Below are 18,464 nucleotides of genomic sequence, written 5' to 3' on the forward strand. Positions count from 1 at the left end.
AATCCTCCCTTTAAAATTCTACCAGAAGTATCCTTTTCATTGTTTTCACCACTGTAAATCTCACACCTATCTTTACTTAAGTCAAAGAAAATACAAGTAAGCCTCCAGAATATCAAGGTTTCTGTCTGCAGCCAAACCCTGGAATGCTGGAATTTGAGCTGTTTTCAAGCATTATTTAGTTGTTTGATCTAATAATAACTTCTATGCAGTCCACCATATTATTAGAATAAAATGGAGTAAGTTTACTTTGTAAAGTTTCTAAGTGGATAGGATTTAGAGAAAGAAGACAACATTAAAAGGAACACTTGGAAAAAGAAAGCTAAATGTTTCATTTATTTAGTTGTGCCATGTAAAAATAATTTTTAAATGTGCTAAGATGCGTAAGGGCTCCCCTGGTGGCTCAGAGGGTAAAGAATCTGTCTGCAGTGTGGGAGATGTGGGTTCAATCCCTGGGTTGGGGATATCTGCTAGAGGAAGGCATGAACCCACTTCAGTATTTTTGCCTGGAGAATCCCCATGGACAGAGGAACCTGGTGAGCTACAATCCTGGGGTCACAAAGAGTCAGACACAACTGAGTGAAGAAGCACACTAGAAGCATAAAACATTATTAATACAAAATGCCTTTGCATCATGGCAAAGCAGAGGATCACAGCTTCAGAGTCGTTTGTACTTTGAGGTTACTTTTCTCCAGCCCTTGTGGGTATTCTAAGATCACCAACCTGGGACATCTTCAGTGTCAAAAAAATAATATTATTTCTCACTCCTTTGTTTGACCCAGGCGTTCGGAAAGATAACTTGAAATTACTTTCATTATGGTGTATTATTTTTTTAAAGGCTATGGTAGTTAACTTTTAAATGAAATGTTATTCCTTATAGATTAAAAATGGAATACCTCAGTTTTCTGAAAGCCTTATTTGAATCTTTAAATATAAATATAATTCCCTTTTTAACTATACCCATGCCTCCCATCAGTCGTTTGCCACCAGAAATTATTTTCTAAAGCAGAAGCGCAACATACATTTCAACCCCCATGAAACAGCACTGCAAAATTTGGTAACATCTGCATATTTTCTTTACTGATTGCAGTGTTAGTCTGAAGTTAATTATATGAAACTGACTTTTTTTCCTCAGCACAACTTTTATAAATCACATTTAGTTTAATTGGTACTTTGAATAATAAATTGTTTTTCTGCTGGAGCGTATTGTTTGATATTGCTAATGAAATGATTTTAATGTTCAGCTTAGCTGTTTGGAGCTTATTTTGTCTTATATTTTTAAATATAATTCTCCATTGAAGCACACTAATTAACTTGATAACTACTTTCCTTTTTTTTTTAAAAAAAAGTGTGCAGTATAAAATTATATAAAAACACTGCTATAAGTGGCCAGGAGATAATGTTTTCATAATTCAGCTTTATGTGGATCCTTCAACTACAGCACATTTTTGTGCTAGTGTTATTTAATAATATTCTGTATTCATCATTCTTGAGTCTCAAGTACCACACACTTAGTGGCCCATCAGTAAGTATCATTTGCCTTTATTAATCATAATGCCAGTATGATCTTCAAATTGTGTATATAAATGTTAGATGGATCTAGACATCCATCAGTGTTAAGTGGAGTGGCAAGGTGACAGAAAGCCTGTATCTCTTAAATATATGAAACTGATATCATTTATATTCATTCAATTCAACAAATATTTATTAAATCTTATCCATGTGTGATCAGTATCCCTGCTATCATCTTAGTGGGCAAAGGTAGAAAAAATTATTGAAAGACTCAGTTTTTGTCCTGATAAATATCATCACAGTCAGGGCTCAAGACTCCATGAACAGTTTTCTCCCAGTTATATATTGTGTGGCATATTATTCTCTGCATTGCGTGGTATAGATAGTTAAAAACTGTAAAAGATTAGAGGAAGGAAAATTCAATGTAAGTTAGAATCATGGCTGGGGACCTAGGGATGGAGGTGGGACCTGAATCGAACATCAAAAGATTGGTTAATATTTGGAAGTGTGGATGAGAGGAGATTTTGTATGCTAGTAATAGCATAAACTCCTTGGAAGAAAAGTTATGACCAACCTAGATAGCATATTCAAAAGCAGAGACATTACTTTGCCGACTAAGGTCCGTCTAGTCGAGGCTATGGTTTTTCCTGTGGTCATGGATGGATGTGAGAGTTGGACTGTGAAAAAGGCTGAGCACTGAAGAATTGATGCTTTTGAACTGTGGTGTTGGAGAAGACTCTTGAGAGTCCCTTGGACTGCAAGGAGATCCAACCAGTCCATTCTGAAGGAGATCAGTCCTGGGATTTCTTTGGAAGGAATGATGCTAAAGCTGAAACTCCAGTACTTTGGCCACCTCATGAAAAGAGTTGACTCATTGGAAAAGAGTCTGATGCTGGGAGGGGTTGGGGGCAGGAGGAGAAGGAGACGACAGAGGATGAGATGGCTGGAATGCATCACTGACTCAATGGATGTGAGTCTGAGTGAACTCCGGGAGTTGTGATGGACAGGGAGGCCTGGTGTGCTGTGATTCATGGGGTCCCAAAGAGTCGGACACGACTGAGCAACTGAACTGAACTGAACTGAATAGCATAAACAAAGACTCAGAAGCAAGAATCTTTGGAGTGTTCAGAGGACAGTGAGTCTTCCTGGGTCAGCTCAGAGTTTACATTGGGGAACTCTAGGAGTTCATGTTGGTTGTATGACATGAGGTTATAGAGGGCCAAGCACTTATAAAATAATAGTGAACTGCTGAAGATTTCTAAATGAAGATACAAGCAGTTCCTCACAAGAGCTCACCTGAAGGTCAGAGACGAGACAGGAAATCACGATCTAAGAACTACATGAGCATGGAAGAATAAGGCCAAGCAAGGGGGCAGCCGACAGGACGCCCTAGGGGTAAGAAAGTCTTAAAGCTTTCTGACAAGAAAGTTATCAAAGTCTTGAAACATGTCTGCCCTGGCAGGGACCCCTGTAGTCTTCCTTTGGGAACAGAAATTAATTCCAGTGTCCTAAGTGGGTATGAATGAATCTTCTAAGGGAAATATTAATATGAATCAGTGAACCCAAATGGAGATCTGGACAAATCCTGCTATGATCAAAGTGGAGTTTTAGAAAAATGAACTTGTCACTGTTAATAAAGAATGAATTAATATAGGGTGAATCCAGGTTTAGATGGGCAGTTGATAAATAAGGAGTAAACTTATAGGAACTTAGGCAAAGATTGTAATTGTGGGCATTGAGAGAAGTGATACATATGAAAAATAAGTCAAGGTAGAAATGTATCAGTGAAAGGTGGCTCTGAGATTTCAAACCTGAGTGAAGAGGTAATAGTAATATCATGGACAAGCCTTAGAAAAGGAAAGGAAGCCTTAGGAAAGGAAACTTTCCATGAAGACCTTTTCCCAATCCAGTAAGCTTGGCTAGGAAGAACATTCACAGACATGGCCAGTGGCCAACATACAGAATAATTGAGACCTCCACTCTCATATCATGGAGATCTTTGAGTGATGTTCATTTTCTCTTTGGCTTTTGACCATATCAGGGTTTTTGAGTAACTTTTGAAAAATGTGTTTACTTAGGGCTTATTGTTTAAATACTGGTAGAAATATGCTGAAACTTTAGCAGGTAAAACACCTGGGCATGTGGAACTGGAAATCAGTATTTCAGTATGCAAGTAGATTACCTCTAGGTAATGCATTTTGTGAAATGTTTTTGCTAATTAGAGCTTTCTTTTTGTTAATCGGGTATTATTGTCCCATGAGGTCACACCACTAAGAGAAAATGCATGGTAACAGTTACCTGGTCAGAATAGGTTAAAGTAACAATGTTCAGTTTGAAAAAAAATTGTCTAAAGAGGGACTTCCCTAATGGGTCACTGGTGGAGAGTCTTGCCCTTGCCTGGCAGTGCTAGAGACATGGGTTCAATCCCTGGTCTGAGAAGATCCCACATGCCGTGGAGCAGCTAAGCTCCTGTGCCACAGCTACTGAACCTGTGCTCTAGATCCCACATACCACAACTGCTGAAGCCCACACACCCTGGAGCCTGTGCTCCACAACTAGAGAAGCTACCAAATGAGAAGTCCCTGCCTCACAATGAAGAGTAGCCCCTGCTCACCACAAGTAGAGAAAGTCTGAGCATAGCAACAAAGACCCAGCAACAAAGACCCAGCTTTTTTAATTTCAAAAAGTCAAAGGAGATGTTTAACAAAAAGAACTAATTATTTAACATTTGTTTTTATTTATTTATCTGATGTCATCCCTATCAGAAACTGTTAAGTGCTTTCTGTCCATTATTTCATTTCATTAGCAAATAGCCCCATGAAATATGTACGTTTATTATCCTCATTTTCCAGAGAAGGAAACTGTGACCAGAAGGTTAACTTGCATCAGATAATGCAAAGTTAATTAGGGATCCAGCCAGAATTCCCCATCAGGTCTAGCATGACTCTGAATCCCTATCCTTAACTGCCACAATATATTGTCTCTTCTGGCTTGAGCAAGCGAAAAAGGTAATGGTGAATATCACTAAAACTTTGGCATGTACCCACCAAAGATTAGATGTCTGTCAGGTGTGAAAACCGTGATGGTTCACTTATAAAATATGCCACTGCATGTTTAGCAACCAGTTTTCTCACAGTTCAGGCAATGGAGGTCTTTGAACCAGACTCAGTGCATTAAGAACTTAAATGTCTCGAAGCTGCATATAAATACATTATAAGCCTTTTGCTACCTTGATGACTTTATTGTGATTCAGAGGCTCTGTGAACAGCTTAAACTTACGTTCGGGATGTGGAAAATTATTTTGCACGTTTTAGGAAAAAGCTATTGATTCTCAAAAAAAAAAAAATCTGAGATACCAAACACTGTTTAAAAAACATTTAATTAAAAAAATAAAATATACCTATGAAAAATCCTCTATACACCGAATAAAAATTGAAAATAAACATGGCCTATGTATTCATATGTGAATGACATTTTTGTATGCATCTATTTCTGTGTGTTTCTATCATAGACAAAAAATGCCTGCTAAATTGCTTAAATTTTACTTCTTCCTTCACCTATAAAACTAACAGCAACTTGTGTGTTTTCTGTTCTTCTCACAGCTGAATTTTTATTCCTCCTGTGGGGTGTTTATCTCTGCTATGCAGTGCGGACGGTCCCTTCAGCATTTCATGAGCCGCGCTATATGGCCGTTGCAGTTCATAATGAGCTCATTATCTCTGCTATATTCCATACAATTAGGCAAGTGATCTGTAGAGTCACAAAATAACTGTTTTATTTTTCTGATGTGTTGCAGTTTAATTTAAACAGCAAAACTGGGTAAGATACATAATGGAAAGATTTAGGAAGGATAGTGTTTTGTACATTGACTAATTTCTTTGTCACAGAAATGACAAATGAATATAGATTTTTTTTTAACTCTGCTGTTCTTAGTTCCTTCTCATGAGCTGTTTATTGCCTTCATTTATTTGAAAGGGAACTCACTGTTATTCTATTATGTTGAACCACTTCTGGAGTTGTCATTGGGTATTGTTTATTGTATGTCATACTTTTTGTTCTGAAGCTATAAAACAATACATACATATATTATAAAATAAATACAGATAAATCATCTATGATTTCACTCATGTTTTTTATGTTAGTTTATACTTTCAAAATCCTAACACTCAGATAACTTACATATGTGAAATCGGTTGAATTCAAAAGCAAAATCCATTCCTAGTTGATGGTTGGATTTTTGTGTGCAGTTGGATTTTTTTCATCCTCACACTGTAGGGATGACTTTCTATGGTAAGAATATATGGCCTGGCCCTCCATTTCTTGTTATTCCGTATGGTTCCATACCAAAGAGTACAAAGAAGAAAGAAAGTGGCTTATGAAAAACGAAGAAAATGAAAGATGCATGACTTATCTTTTGAGAATTTTCACCTGATTCATAATTGAAAATAAATCTCAGCAAGAAAATAAAAGGAATCCATTAGTTTGAAAAACAACAAAGAGATGCCGTTCAATTACTTGATATACATTAAAAGTTAAGACACACTTAAAGTAATTAGAAATTTTGAGTATTAGTCTTGGCTCTCAGTGGAAAGATAGAGATTGATGAAAGGATGAAAAAGTGATGATCTGTGGAAGTTTTACAGGATGTTTATCATCTCTCACTGTAGTCAGTAATCATAAAATGATGTCTTGCATTCAGTTGATATCTGAATGCACAGCCACACTTCAGAAAACACTGTTTTAACAGAGCTAAAAAGTGATAGGAAACATGTTAAATACTTGTTAAAAATAACTTTCCTATTTTGCTTAGACCTTTCCTACAGAGTCCCAAACAGCCCACCAGCTCAACCAGAAGAATCATATAAACCATGAGCTTATATTTAGACACAAGCTCTATTCAAGGATAAGAAGCAATAACAATTTAAATCAGCTGGATCTATGTAGGCAAATTTTTCCCTGGAGTGAAATAATATTAAATAAGGCACCCAACATCAGCAAAGATATTTTATATCAATAGGATATATATGTTCTTCTTATCTGCTTAACATATGAAATTATGTGTACATATTTGTACATGCATATATATAAATTAAAAACTATTACTACAGATTATGTACAGATTTGCTATCTTTCTTACCAAACTATCAGACTGAACAAAAAGAACCTAAAATAACCTAAAAGGGTTAAGTCTAGAAGGATGAATAATGAGAAAGCATTTTGCTCAGTAAGTTCTAATTCTTTACTTATTTTTAGTACTGAGCAGAAATCTAATTTTTGGGAAAGTGCAAAACTTTTTAAAAGTCTGCCTTTATTCTTAACCTCAATTTTCAAATATTTGTATGCACCTGACTTTTAGACCTATTTAGTTGAAATACTATTTTTTTTAAACGTAGCTTTAATACTACTGCAAAATCCAGTTGTTCTTAAGATATTTCTGATCAAAAGTACAACCTAAAGTCTGTCAATAATTAATAGCTGATTAAGGACAACTGATGTTAGTACATTTCAAAATTATTTTTTGGAAGAGTCACTGGTTTAATTCAAAACATACGTATCCATTCTTTTCTCTAGATATTGTCACGCTAGTTTCAACTTCTGTTGGCATTTGAGATAGGAATTCCCTTTACAGAGGATGCTTTTAGACTGTAAATCCATCTCCTCTGATATACCTGTCTACTCCAGGACTGGCTATGGCCCCAGAAGATTGGCATTGTATTATTTTCAGGGGTACATTTTATATTGCTTCAGTGCTTCAATACTCTTGTCTCAAAGACTGTAACTTTTTATTGAGTAAGATAATCCTATTTTAGCTCTTAAAAAGAAATCTTACCTGACCTAGCACAGATAGGATTCCAAAGTATTCCATCCCTAAACACAGTGAATATTCAGTCATGTTCAAAGCAGGTATGAAGCTACCCTTCTCACAGAGGAATTCAGAAAGATGTTAATCCAGAGAATCTCTTTCAGTTGTCTGTGAAAGACCATAGTCGTTTTGCGCTTCTGTCTAAGTCTATGTTGTTTATGTCTCCAGACACAGGGAAAAGACTCTCTCTGCATTTTGATAACCCCTGAGCTTCCATTTGACCTTGATTTTGGAAGAGTAGGGAGATGGGGGTAAAAATGAGGAAGAAATAGCCTTGATGGAAATTTTATCTTAAATATTAATAATATGTATTTAGTAAATTTGTCTTGAATATGGTATAATGCAGAAATAAAATTAGTCTCCTCTATTTTTAGATTCATATATGTTTATTTCGGGCTTCCCAGGTTGTGCTAGTGGTAAAGAAAGTATGTGTGTTAGTCCTTCAGTCCTGTCCAACTCTTCGTGACTGCATGGACTGTAGCCCGCCAGGCTCCTCTCTGCATAGGATTTCCCAGGCAAGAATACAGAGTGGATTGGCATTTTCTTCTCCAGGGGGTCTTCCGAACCCAGGGTAAAGAACACGCCTGCAAAGCAAGAGACCCGAGTTCAGTCCCTAGGTCAGGAAGATCCCCTGGAATAGGAAGTGACAACCCACTCTTGTATTCTTGCCTGTAGAATCTCATAGACAGAGGACAGAGGAGCCTGGCAGGCTACAGTCCATAACATTGCAAAGAGCCAGACATGACTGAAGTGACTTAGGACACATGCACACATGTTTATTTCACGATTATATAATAAGCATTCTCTTAGGATTTAGCTTTTCAAATTTGATGATGTGTATCACTGAAACAAAATGCTAATTCTCTAATTCCAAAATCTCATAGTTAGCTTTCATGGATAAACAATAGATGGAAAACATTAAAAGAATATGAGTGCAAAATGACCTTAATAAAAGCAATACCTGGTTTTTGCATAAAGATGAATCCTTGAAACATGAGTTTTAGTTTGTACATGTACCTACTGATTTGTCACAATATTCCAAAACTGCGAGGACAGGTATCAATAATGAATTTTTCCTACACATGTTACTTGCAGAGCTGTCCTGGAACAGAGCATTATAAATTCCTCTATAAGATTTTAAATATGACATTTCAAATTATTTTAAAATAATTTGATACTCTATAAAAACTAAAATTTGTATTTTAAAAGATGTACTTTATATATCCACTATATTTCAGTGTTTAAAAATAGTTTAAAAGAGATATACTTTATAACCCATTAGTACATTCATTTTTCCCATTACATTGTTTAGCATATCAGTCTCTGGGATCATTCACTAATACACATATTTACCCAGTTTTTTTTCCTTAGTTCTGATTAATGTTTTTAAATGAAGACTGTTATGATCAAGAGTTATTTGACTGTGTCTTATAATCCAAATTTCCCTGAAACAATAAATTTTTACCCTACTCTTCTTTTGAAGAATTCACATGTGTTCACTGCTTATGCTTTGCACATTCAACTTACCTACAAAATAAGAAAATGTTTAGTATTTTATATAAGTATATTCTATCTTTCTTACTGTTGATAATTTAAGGAAATAAAGAGTTTATGTCTTATGCATCTAGTTAGGGTTCCTTAGACCCTTATTCTTCTGTGATGAAAATAGTGGGTTGACCAAAAAGTTCATTTGCATTTTAGTTTTTCCGTAAGATCTTACAGAAAAACCTGGAGGAACTTTTTGGCCAATGCAATGTATGTTGTAGAAACAGCAGTATGATTTCTTACTTCCTTGCTTTTACTGATACATTGAGGAAAAGCAAGTATCATAGTATTTTAAGTAGAAATCTTGTTGGGTTGCTAATATGGTGAATTCTCATTTCAGATTTGTTCTTGCCTCAAGACTTCAGTCTGATTGGATGTTGATGCTGTATTTTGCACATACTCATTTGACTGTGACAGTCACCATTGGGTTGCTTTTGATTCCAAAGGTATTTCTCCAACATTCCTTTTCTCTTGCAAGACAGTTATTTTAAATGAGAATGAAATTGGTTCTTCTTTGAAAAATATCTGGCAATATAGGCAAAAGGTGGTGTGAAGATTTGTTTAACATGCTACAGTATTTTTAAAACTCAGGAAACTATTAATAGGCATCTATTTTCTTTGGAGATTCATTAAACATCTCACATAATATTTAACTACCTTAGTCTGTACAAAACCATCATCATCCAGTTCAGTCCTTTTCCAAACATTCTGCTATCTATTTATGTTTTACTTATTAGGGGTTCAAGGTGGCCTTTCATTGTAGCTATAACCTCAAGATCATTTTTAAACAGAATTATCTTTTTCTATGAATACTCTTATTTGGATTCATATTCAAGAAAGTGTTGTGTTTTAATCATTCAGAGAATTTTTATGTAAATAGAAATAATTATAGCATTGTATAAAAAGGATCTTCCTTAACAATGAGAGATTCTGACAAAGACTTTCTAGGCAGCATTCTGAAGTGGAGGAAAGTGGGCCAGGACTCAGAATACAAAGATTCTGAACTCATGCCCACCCCAAGCTGATTCTGTAACATAGCGTCAGCCAAGACTTTTCATCTCTCTGAATTTCAGTTTCCTCATCTATGACATGATAGCAATAAGTCTGCTTGGAATAAAATGATATCAAAGCTTGGAGGAAAACATAAATATTATCATCATTTTCCTTTTCTACATGTAGAAAAACAAAATATTAGAATATTATATAGCTTTAGAGTGTCCGATAATATCAATTCAGTTCAGTTCAGTCGCTCAGTCGTGTCTGCCTCTGAGATTCCATGAATCGCAGCACGCCAGGCCTCCCTGTTCATCACCAACTCCCGGAGTTTATGCAAACTCATGACCATCGAGTTGGTGATGCCATCCAGCCATCTCATCCTCTGTCGTCCCCTTCTCCTCCTACCCCCAATCCCTCCCAGCATCAGAGTCTTTTCCAATGAGTCAACTCTTCACATGAGGTGGCCAAAGTATTGGAGTTTCAGCTTTAGCATCAGTCCTTCCAATGAACACCCAGGACTGATCTCCTTCAGAATGGACTGATTGGATCCCCTTGAGGTCCAAGGGACTCTTAAGAGTCTTCTCCAACACCACAGTTCAAAAGCATCAATTCTTCAGCACTCAGCTTTCTTCACAGTCCATCTCTCACATCCATACATGACCACAGGAAAAACCATAGCCTTGACTAGACAGACCTTTGTTGGCAAAGTAATGTCTCTGCTTTTCAATATGCTATCTAGGTTGGTCATAACTTTTCTTCCAAGGAGTAAGCGTCTTTTAATTTCATGGCTGCAATCACCATCTGCGGTGATTTTGGAGCCCCCCAAAATAAAGTCTGACACTGTTTCTACTATTTCCCCATCTATTTCCCATGAAGTGATGGGACCAGATGCCATGATCTTCATTTTGTGAATGTTGAGCTTTAAGCCAACTTTTTCACTCTCCTCTTTCACTTTCATCAAGAGGCTTTTTAGCTTCTCTTCACTTTCTGCCATAAGGGTGGTGTCATCTGCATATCTGAGGTTATTGATGTTTCTCCTAGCAATCTTGATTCCAGCTTGTGCTTCTTTCAGCCCAGCGTTTCTCATGATGTACTCTGCATATAAGTTAAATAAGAAGGGTGACAATATACAGCCTTGATGTACTCCTTTTCCTATTTGGAAACAGTCTGTTGTTCCATGTCCAGTTCTAACTGTTGCTTCCTGACCTGCATATAGGTTTCTCAAGAGGCAGGTCAAGTGGTCTGGTATTGCCATCTCTTTCAGAATTGTCCACAGTTTATTGTGATCCACACTGTCAAAGGCTTTGGCATAGTCAGTAAAGCAGAAATAGATGTTTTTCTGGAACTCTCTTGCTTTTTCCATGATCCAGTGGATGTTGGCAATTTGATCTCTGGTTCCTCTGTCCTTTCTAAAACCAGCTTGAACATCTGGAAGTTCATGGTTCATGTATTGCTGAAGCCTAGCTTGGAGAATTTTGAGCATTACTTTACTGGCATGTGAGATGAGTGCAATTGTGCGGTAGTTTGAGCAGTCTTTGGCATTGTCTTTCTTTGGGATTGGAATGAAAACTGACCTTTTCCAGTCTTGTGGCCACTGCTGAGTTTTCCAAATTTGCTGGCATATTGAGTGCACCACTTTTACAGCATCATCTTCCAGGATTTGAAATAGCTCCACTGGAATTCCATCACCTCCACTAGCTTTGTTCATTCTGATGCTTCCTAAGGCCCACTTGACTTCACATTCCATAATTTCTGACTCTAGGTGAGTGATCACACCATCGTGGTTATCTGGGTCATGAAGATCTTTTTTGTACAGTTCTTCTGTGTATTCTTGCCACCTCTTAATATCTTCTGCTTCTGTTAGGTCCAGACCATTTCTGTCCTTTATCGAGCCCATCTTTGCATGAACTTTTCCCTTGGTATCTATAATTTTCTTGAAGAGATCTCTAGTCTTTCCCATTCTGTTCCTCTATTTCTTTGCATTGATCACTGAGGAAGGCTTCTTATCTCTCCTTGCTATTCTTTGGAACTCTGCATTCAGATGCTTATATCTTTCCTTTTCTCCCTTGCTTTTCACTTCTCTTTTCACAGCTATTTGTAGGGCTTCCTCAGACAGCCATTTTGCTTTTTTGCATTTCTTTTTCTTGGGGATGGTCTTGATCCCTGTCTCTTGTTCAATGTCACGAACCTCCATCCATAGTTCATCCAGCACTCTGTCTATCAGATCTAGTCCCTTAAATCTATTTCTCACTTCCACTGTATAATCATAAGGGATTTGATTTAGGTCATACCTGAATGGTCTAGTAGTTTTCCCTACTCTCTTCAATTTAAGTCTGAATTTGGCAATAAGGAGTTCATGATCTGAGCCACACTCAGCTCCCGGTCTTGTTTTTGACATTAGCCAAAATCAGAATTGTGATTTCTTTCTCTACCTCAGCTCTCACAATTAACCAAAACACTGAAATTCAACCTGGTTGGAAAAGCCAAGCAATTTTAAACAGAGAGGCATGCCTAATTTCTTCCTTACTTGAATGACACCAATTAGTCATAATTTTTGTGGATTAGTCTGTTACTGCAGCTTATCTTAACCATTTTTATACTTTGTATAATATGATTATATTTTTATTAGATGAGTGTATACTCAGACTATTTATTGATTGATTCAATAAGTTGTTATTGAGCTCCAGAAAGAATTGAAAGAACATGTTCATATAGAAATTTGTTTATGCTGTCTCTTACCTTGATTGTAGTGAGGCATCATGGGTGTTTGCATGTGTCCAGACTCATCAGATTGTAGACATTTAATATGTGTAGTTCTCTGCATATGAATTATATCTCAATAAAGCTGGTTTAAATTTTTTTCTTTAATTTTTACATGAATGTTCATAGGAGCATTATCCACAGTAGCCCAAAAGTGGAAAGAACCCAAATGTCCATCAACTGATAATGTGCAACAAAATGTCAAATACTCACACAATGAAATATTATTTATCAGTTAAAAGAAATAAAGTGCTAAAAAAAAAAGAAATAAAGTGCTGATACATGCTACAATTTGTACAAACCTTTAAAACACTATGCTAAGTGAAGGAAGCCAGATAAAAGAGGCCACATATTATATGATTCCATTTATGTGAAATGAACTAGACAGCTCTAAAGCGACAGATAGTGGATGAGTAGTGCCATGGGCTGGGGAAAAGAGGGGCTTGGAGTGACTGCTTAATTGGTTTAAAAAGATTTCTTTTGAGGGTGATGAAAACATTCTGGAATTAGATGGTGGTGATGATTGTACAACATTAGAATACACTAAAAAATACTGGTTTGTATAGTTTAAAATTGAAAATGTTATGATATATGAATTATATCTCAATAAATAAGTAATTTAAAACAGTATTGAGGAGCTTTGTTCAATATCCTAGAATAAGAATAATGAACAGACCTAGGTCTGTGCTCTTATGGTACTTATATTCCCGAGGAGGAGAGAAGGAAATGGAAAAGACATACGAAATAAATGTTCAAAATAGTATTTTAGATAGAGATACACGTTAAGGAAAAATCAGAAAGCAGGAAATGGACAATACCTGACAAATTACTGTTTTTTAAGCTCACGATAATCTCTAAGACTTTGCTCAAGAAAGATAATTCCACTCTTATAAGTAATCTCCCGCTGGTTTAACTAATAGCATGTGAGATTTTGGAGGACGGGCATCTATTTTCTTCATCTTTGTAGCCTCAAGTTTATGGCACATGTGGTTCCCACAAACATACATAGAAGAGTGAGTGGAAAAGCTCATCAGTTTCTGTGGTTTCTCAGCCAGTCCCAAATGCAAAGTATTCATTATTACTTAAAGAATTGCCATTTTACCTATTATCTCCAATTTATGTTTACCTGCCTAGCTGAATATGTGAACAACCACTGACATTAAAGCGTCTCTGTGTTTCTGTGTCAAAGGGCGGTCTATTCATTTTTTTAAGCAATATTTCACCTGATGGCCAGTTGAGAAAAGAGAACCCATGTCCAGTTATCACAGGACAGTTACTTGGTTTATTCATTGGGTAAAGTGTGGCTGGATGCTTTAGATTCTCTTTGTTTCCATCATTTACCTGATTCCCTCTTTCTTACTTCTGCACTTGAAGAAGAGTAGAGACAGCAAGACTACATGAAACTGAAAAATGTCCAAAGACACCATGAAGATAATTAGAATATACCAAAAGGTGATGAAGGAGGAACTTGAGAATGCTGATGAGCTAGAGGGGAAAAAAATCTGTTATTTCAGTGATTCTTTGCACTTTTAAACTTAGATACCATCCAGCCCAAGCCCTGTAAGCTAAAAGGATCACCATGCTCCCCAGAGTTTCCATGGCCCAGTTAAGATCTCACTGACAACACAGTCAAGGCTGGAATTCGGAGCTCCTATCCCCTCAGTTTTGAAAGTAGTTTGTTTGAAACTCTGTGTGATGGACTGAAAGTCACAGTCCTGTGATCATTCCAATTTGTGCCCATAGATGAAATACAGCCTCCTCTGTGTGAAGTGAGATGACACCAGATAGACCCCACTGCTGGAAAAAAATATTTCTGCTCAGTTGCCAGTGGGTCCAAATCGCTATTTTGAGAGTACAGTGTACTCAGAGTACCCTCAGAGAACCTTTCTTTGGGTTCTTCTACTTATTTTCATTTTCAAAATGCAAATATCATTGAAGAGAAATAATGTGAGTTAACCTTGGGAACCTGAAAAAAATACAAAAATGAAAATAGAAGTCAAAGAGTGAACCAAATATTATTAATACCTCATTCTGAAAACTCTATCGTGTAACAAGGACAACAGAACAAAATATGGTAGCAAATCTCTTGTAAAGAGTTCAGTGAATGAATTCATCTTAGCTGAGGAAATGATGTAACATTAGAACCTTTAGAAAAATTATTATGTCTTGTCCTCCAGTGGATTAATGTCTACAGCTCGTATTGAATCTCTGTTGCAGTTTTCACATTCAAGCAATAACCCACGAGATGACATTGCAACGGAAGCATACGAAGATGAGCTAGACATGGGCCGATCTGGATCCTACCTGAACAGCAGTATCAATTCAGCCTGGAGTGAGCACAGCTTGGATCCAGAAGACATTCGGGTAACACCAGCATGTCTACGTTTCTGTTTTAGATTAGGCCCATTCGTATGTCATACATGTGTGGGCAGGTGTTCATGTGTTCTTCTTTGTGTTATAGAACTTGTGTGATTATGTAAGGACTGAAGGCATCACATGCAGAGTTTATCCAATTCTGAAACATAGAATCACAGTATAAGTTAGACCACACAGGCCAGCCTTGATCATCTTAACTGACTTAAGCCGCCATGATGATAAACTGGTTATATGTCCCATGATAATGGTTTATGAGATCTTGCTGATGGGAAGGTAAATAGACCTGTGAGCAGAGAGTGTGGATTATTTAAAATAATCTGTGACAGTATGTCAGCATTTGGAGGAAGAAGATGCTTTAGTATTTGACAGTCAGTTGTACAGTAAAAACCTAATCTAACATTAGGTGTAAGTTTATCAATGGCTCCATGATGCTTCCAGTATTATTCAGGAATAAGTTTTTATCAGTAGATAACAGGCTGTGTTTTGTCATGGTCTAGGCTCAGCCTGGTCCATGCAGTTCACAAGTGCAGAAGCAAGTGCAGAATGCAGGGGTTCAGGTCCTGAAGTTCAGACGCTCTGTGAAACAAGATACAGAGGAGTCAGGAGAAAGTTGAGGAGCAGAGATATTCGGAAGAGCTCCGTGTATGGACTTCACATTACAGTAGGGGTTATTAGCTGGCTGAAATACTACATCCCCCATCACTTTGAATCTGCTCTTATTCTGGCAGGATGAGCTGAAGAAACTCTACGCCCAGTTGGAAATCTATAAGAGGAAGAAGATGATCACGAATAATCCCCACCTTCAGAAAAAGCGGTGCTCCAAGAAGGGCTTAGGCCGTTCCATCATGAGGCGAATCACCGAGATCCCAGAGACGGTCAGCCGGCAGTGCTCCAAGGAGGACAAGGATGCTGGGGAGCATGGCTCGGCTAAGGGGTCCAGCGCAGGCAGGAAGAACCCCCAGGAGGCTGCGGGTGGTGCTGGGAAGCCCAAGGAGGAGTCCCTGCGGAACCGGGTCTTCTCGCTCAAGAAATCGCACAGCACCTATGAGCATGTGCGGGAGCAACCAGGTGGCCCGGGCAGCCCGCCCGCCCAGAGCCGGGAGGAGGAGGAGGCTACAGACAACTCTGTGCTGGGATCTCCGGTGGGAGCGAACCGATCCCGACCCCTGCAAGAGGACAGCCAGGCCGTGTCCACTGAGTCTGTGCCTCTGGTGTGTAAGTCGGCCAGTGCCCACAACCTCAGTTCGGAGAAGAAGCCGGGGCCCACCCGCACGTCAGTATTACAGAAGTCCCTCAGCGTCATTGCCAGTGCCAAGGAGAAAACGCTTGGATTGGCTGGGAAAACCCAGGCAGCCTGCATGGAGGAGCGGGCCAAGGCCCAGAAAGCTCTGCCCAGAGAGAAAGAGACAAACAGAAAATACTCCAATTCAGATAATGCAGAGACTCAAGACTCTGCCCTGCCAAACTACAGTCATTCTGAGGAGCCACGAAAACCCCAGAAATTGGGGATTATGAAGCAACAAAAGGCCAACCCCTCCACTGCCAATTTAGACCTGAGCCCAGGCGCCACCCAGATGAAGGACAACTTTGACATTGGGGAAGTGTGCCCCTGGGAGATCTATGACCTGGCCCCCGGGCCTGGGCCTTTGGATTCGAAAGTTCAAAAGCACGTGTCGATTGCAGCTTCTGAAATGGAGAAAAACCCAACTTTTTCCTTAAAGGAGAAATCTCATCCCAAGCCTAAGGCAGCTGACCTGTGTCAGCAGTCCAATCTGAAGAGCGTAGACAAGGCTGAGGTGTGTCCTTGGGAGAGCCAAGGTCAGTCCCTCTTTGAAGAGGAGAAGAATTTGATGTCTAAGACTCAGGTTCCCCTGGGAAGAGCTCAAGGTGAGAACAGTGGCCAGCATTGTGCAAATGGTGTGTGTGCTGGGCAGTGTGAAGAACTGCCTCCCAAAGCTGTAGCATCAAAAGTGGAGAATGAAAACCTCAACCAACTAGGAGAGCAGGAGAAAAAGACATCTTCCTCTGAGCGAAATGTGCCTGACTCCCATAATTCAAGTAATAACTTTCAGCCACCTTTAATGTCACGAGCTGAGGTGTGTCCCTGGGAGTTTGAGACCCCAGATAAACCAAATGCTGAAAGAAGTGTAGCTTTCCCTGCCTCTTCTGCTTTAAGTGCAAATAAGATAGCAGGGCCTCGAAAGTAAGAGGTCTGGGGTACTTTTAAAGTGTAGCATCCCCAGAAAGAAAAGGAGAAGGAAGAAATGCTGAATTTGATATAAGACAGAAGATACAAGGATCAGAAATACCCATGGAGTATTGGTCAGTCGGGGGAAATGGGGAAAGACAGGGATGAAAGAGGGTGTAGGGAGACTGGCTTCAGTGGAGAAGTTAGATTGGCCAGGAAGGTCTTTCCCCAGGGTACACTGGGAAAATTCTTATACTTTAGTATGTTTGGGGGAAGTAGACCTCAATGTCTGCCCCTGATCAATACGTATCCTTGGGACTTGGAAGATCCCAAGCAAAGCAAACCAGAAGACACAGAAGAGGTACAAGATTTTCAAAGGAGAAGAAGGTATCGATGTCTATGCCCCAAATTCTAAGTAGCTGACTAAAAAGAACTTACTTTACTTATTTAACCTTGATAGCACTGCTAACTTAATGCATCCAAAAATCCCTTTTATATTAATGATGGCTCTCATTTTCTTATCAATGTCTGTTTCAGTACCTTGTTGTGTCTCATATTCAAGCATTCCAGATTGTATAATTTTTGCAAATAACTTTGATATTATGTGACACAACACATTTATGCAATCAGCCGCTACTCAATTGTTATTGCAACTTACAGAAATACCTGCTATCTATCAACTTTAGTTGATTCTTGAAGTACAGTAAGCTTTCTTTGGCTTGGAAGCCATAATTGTTATGATAAAAAACCTTTTAGTTTGGGCTGTGATTTATATATTGTGAATTTGGATTTGACTCTATGATTTCACATCATGGTTTGTTATACTGTCTTCATCAGGGTCTTTTTTTAAATACAAGTTGAGTGAGTTGTTTTGCACTTTTCCTGTGAGGACGCAGACGCTTTATTAATATTGGAGATCAAGTGGTCCTTCTTAGTCACATGTCTCAATAAGTTAAGGACAACTTATCTATTGTTTGTTCAAAGTCAGAGATAGATAATGCCTTCATTCCAATTAATTGTCCCTCTTAACAGTATTTCATATTTAGCAGCATTTTGTAAGAAAGGAAGACGCTAAGAGTGAGAAAAATATACTGTGCATTGTTATTACCATTGGAAAGGGAAGCCTCTAGGAATGACAAGAGAATTCCTGGACTTCAGAGCCAGGGAATTTGCCTTGAAAACAAAGAAAGAAAGGGAGCTCCCGTTAGCACTTTCAAGGGATTATAT

The 18,464-nt window shown here is 38.2% G+C and overlaps 1 protein-coding gene across 1 annotated transcript in view; it reads left to right on the plus strand.

Annotated features, from left to right (window-relative positions):
• Nucleotides 1-17,340, plus strand: part of GPR158 (G protein-coupled receptor 158) — a 300,397-nt gene extending 283,057 nt beyond the window's left edge. The window contains exons 8-11 of the mRNA XM_069547473.1: nt 5,112-5,250; nt 9,258-9,363; nt 14,891-15,037; nt 15,778-17,340. Of these exons, the coding sequence (XP_069403574.1) occupies nt 5,112-5,250; nt 9,258-9,363; nt 14,891-15,037; nt 15,778-17,256 (1,871 nt within the window). The 3' untranslated portion in view covers nt 17,257-17,340. The remainder of the gene's footprint in view (nt 1-5,111; nt 5,251-9,257; nt 9,364-14,890; nt 15,038-15,777) is intronic.
• Nucleotides 17,341-18,464: the final 1,124 nt, after the last annotated feature.

This window comes from Ovis canadensis, chromosome 13 (genome assembly GCF_042477335.2).
Source record: "Ovis canadensis isolate MfBH-ARS-UI-01 breed Bighorn chromosome 13, ARS-UI_OviCan_v2, whole genome shotgun sequence".
Taxonomy (NCBI): domain Eukaryota; kingdom Metazoa; phylum Chordata; class Mammalia; order Artiodactyla; family Bovidae; genus Ovis; species Ovis canadensis.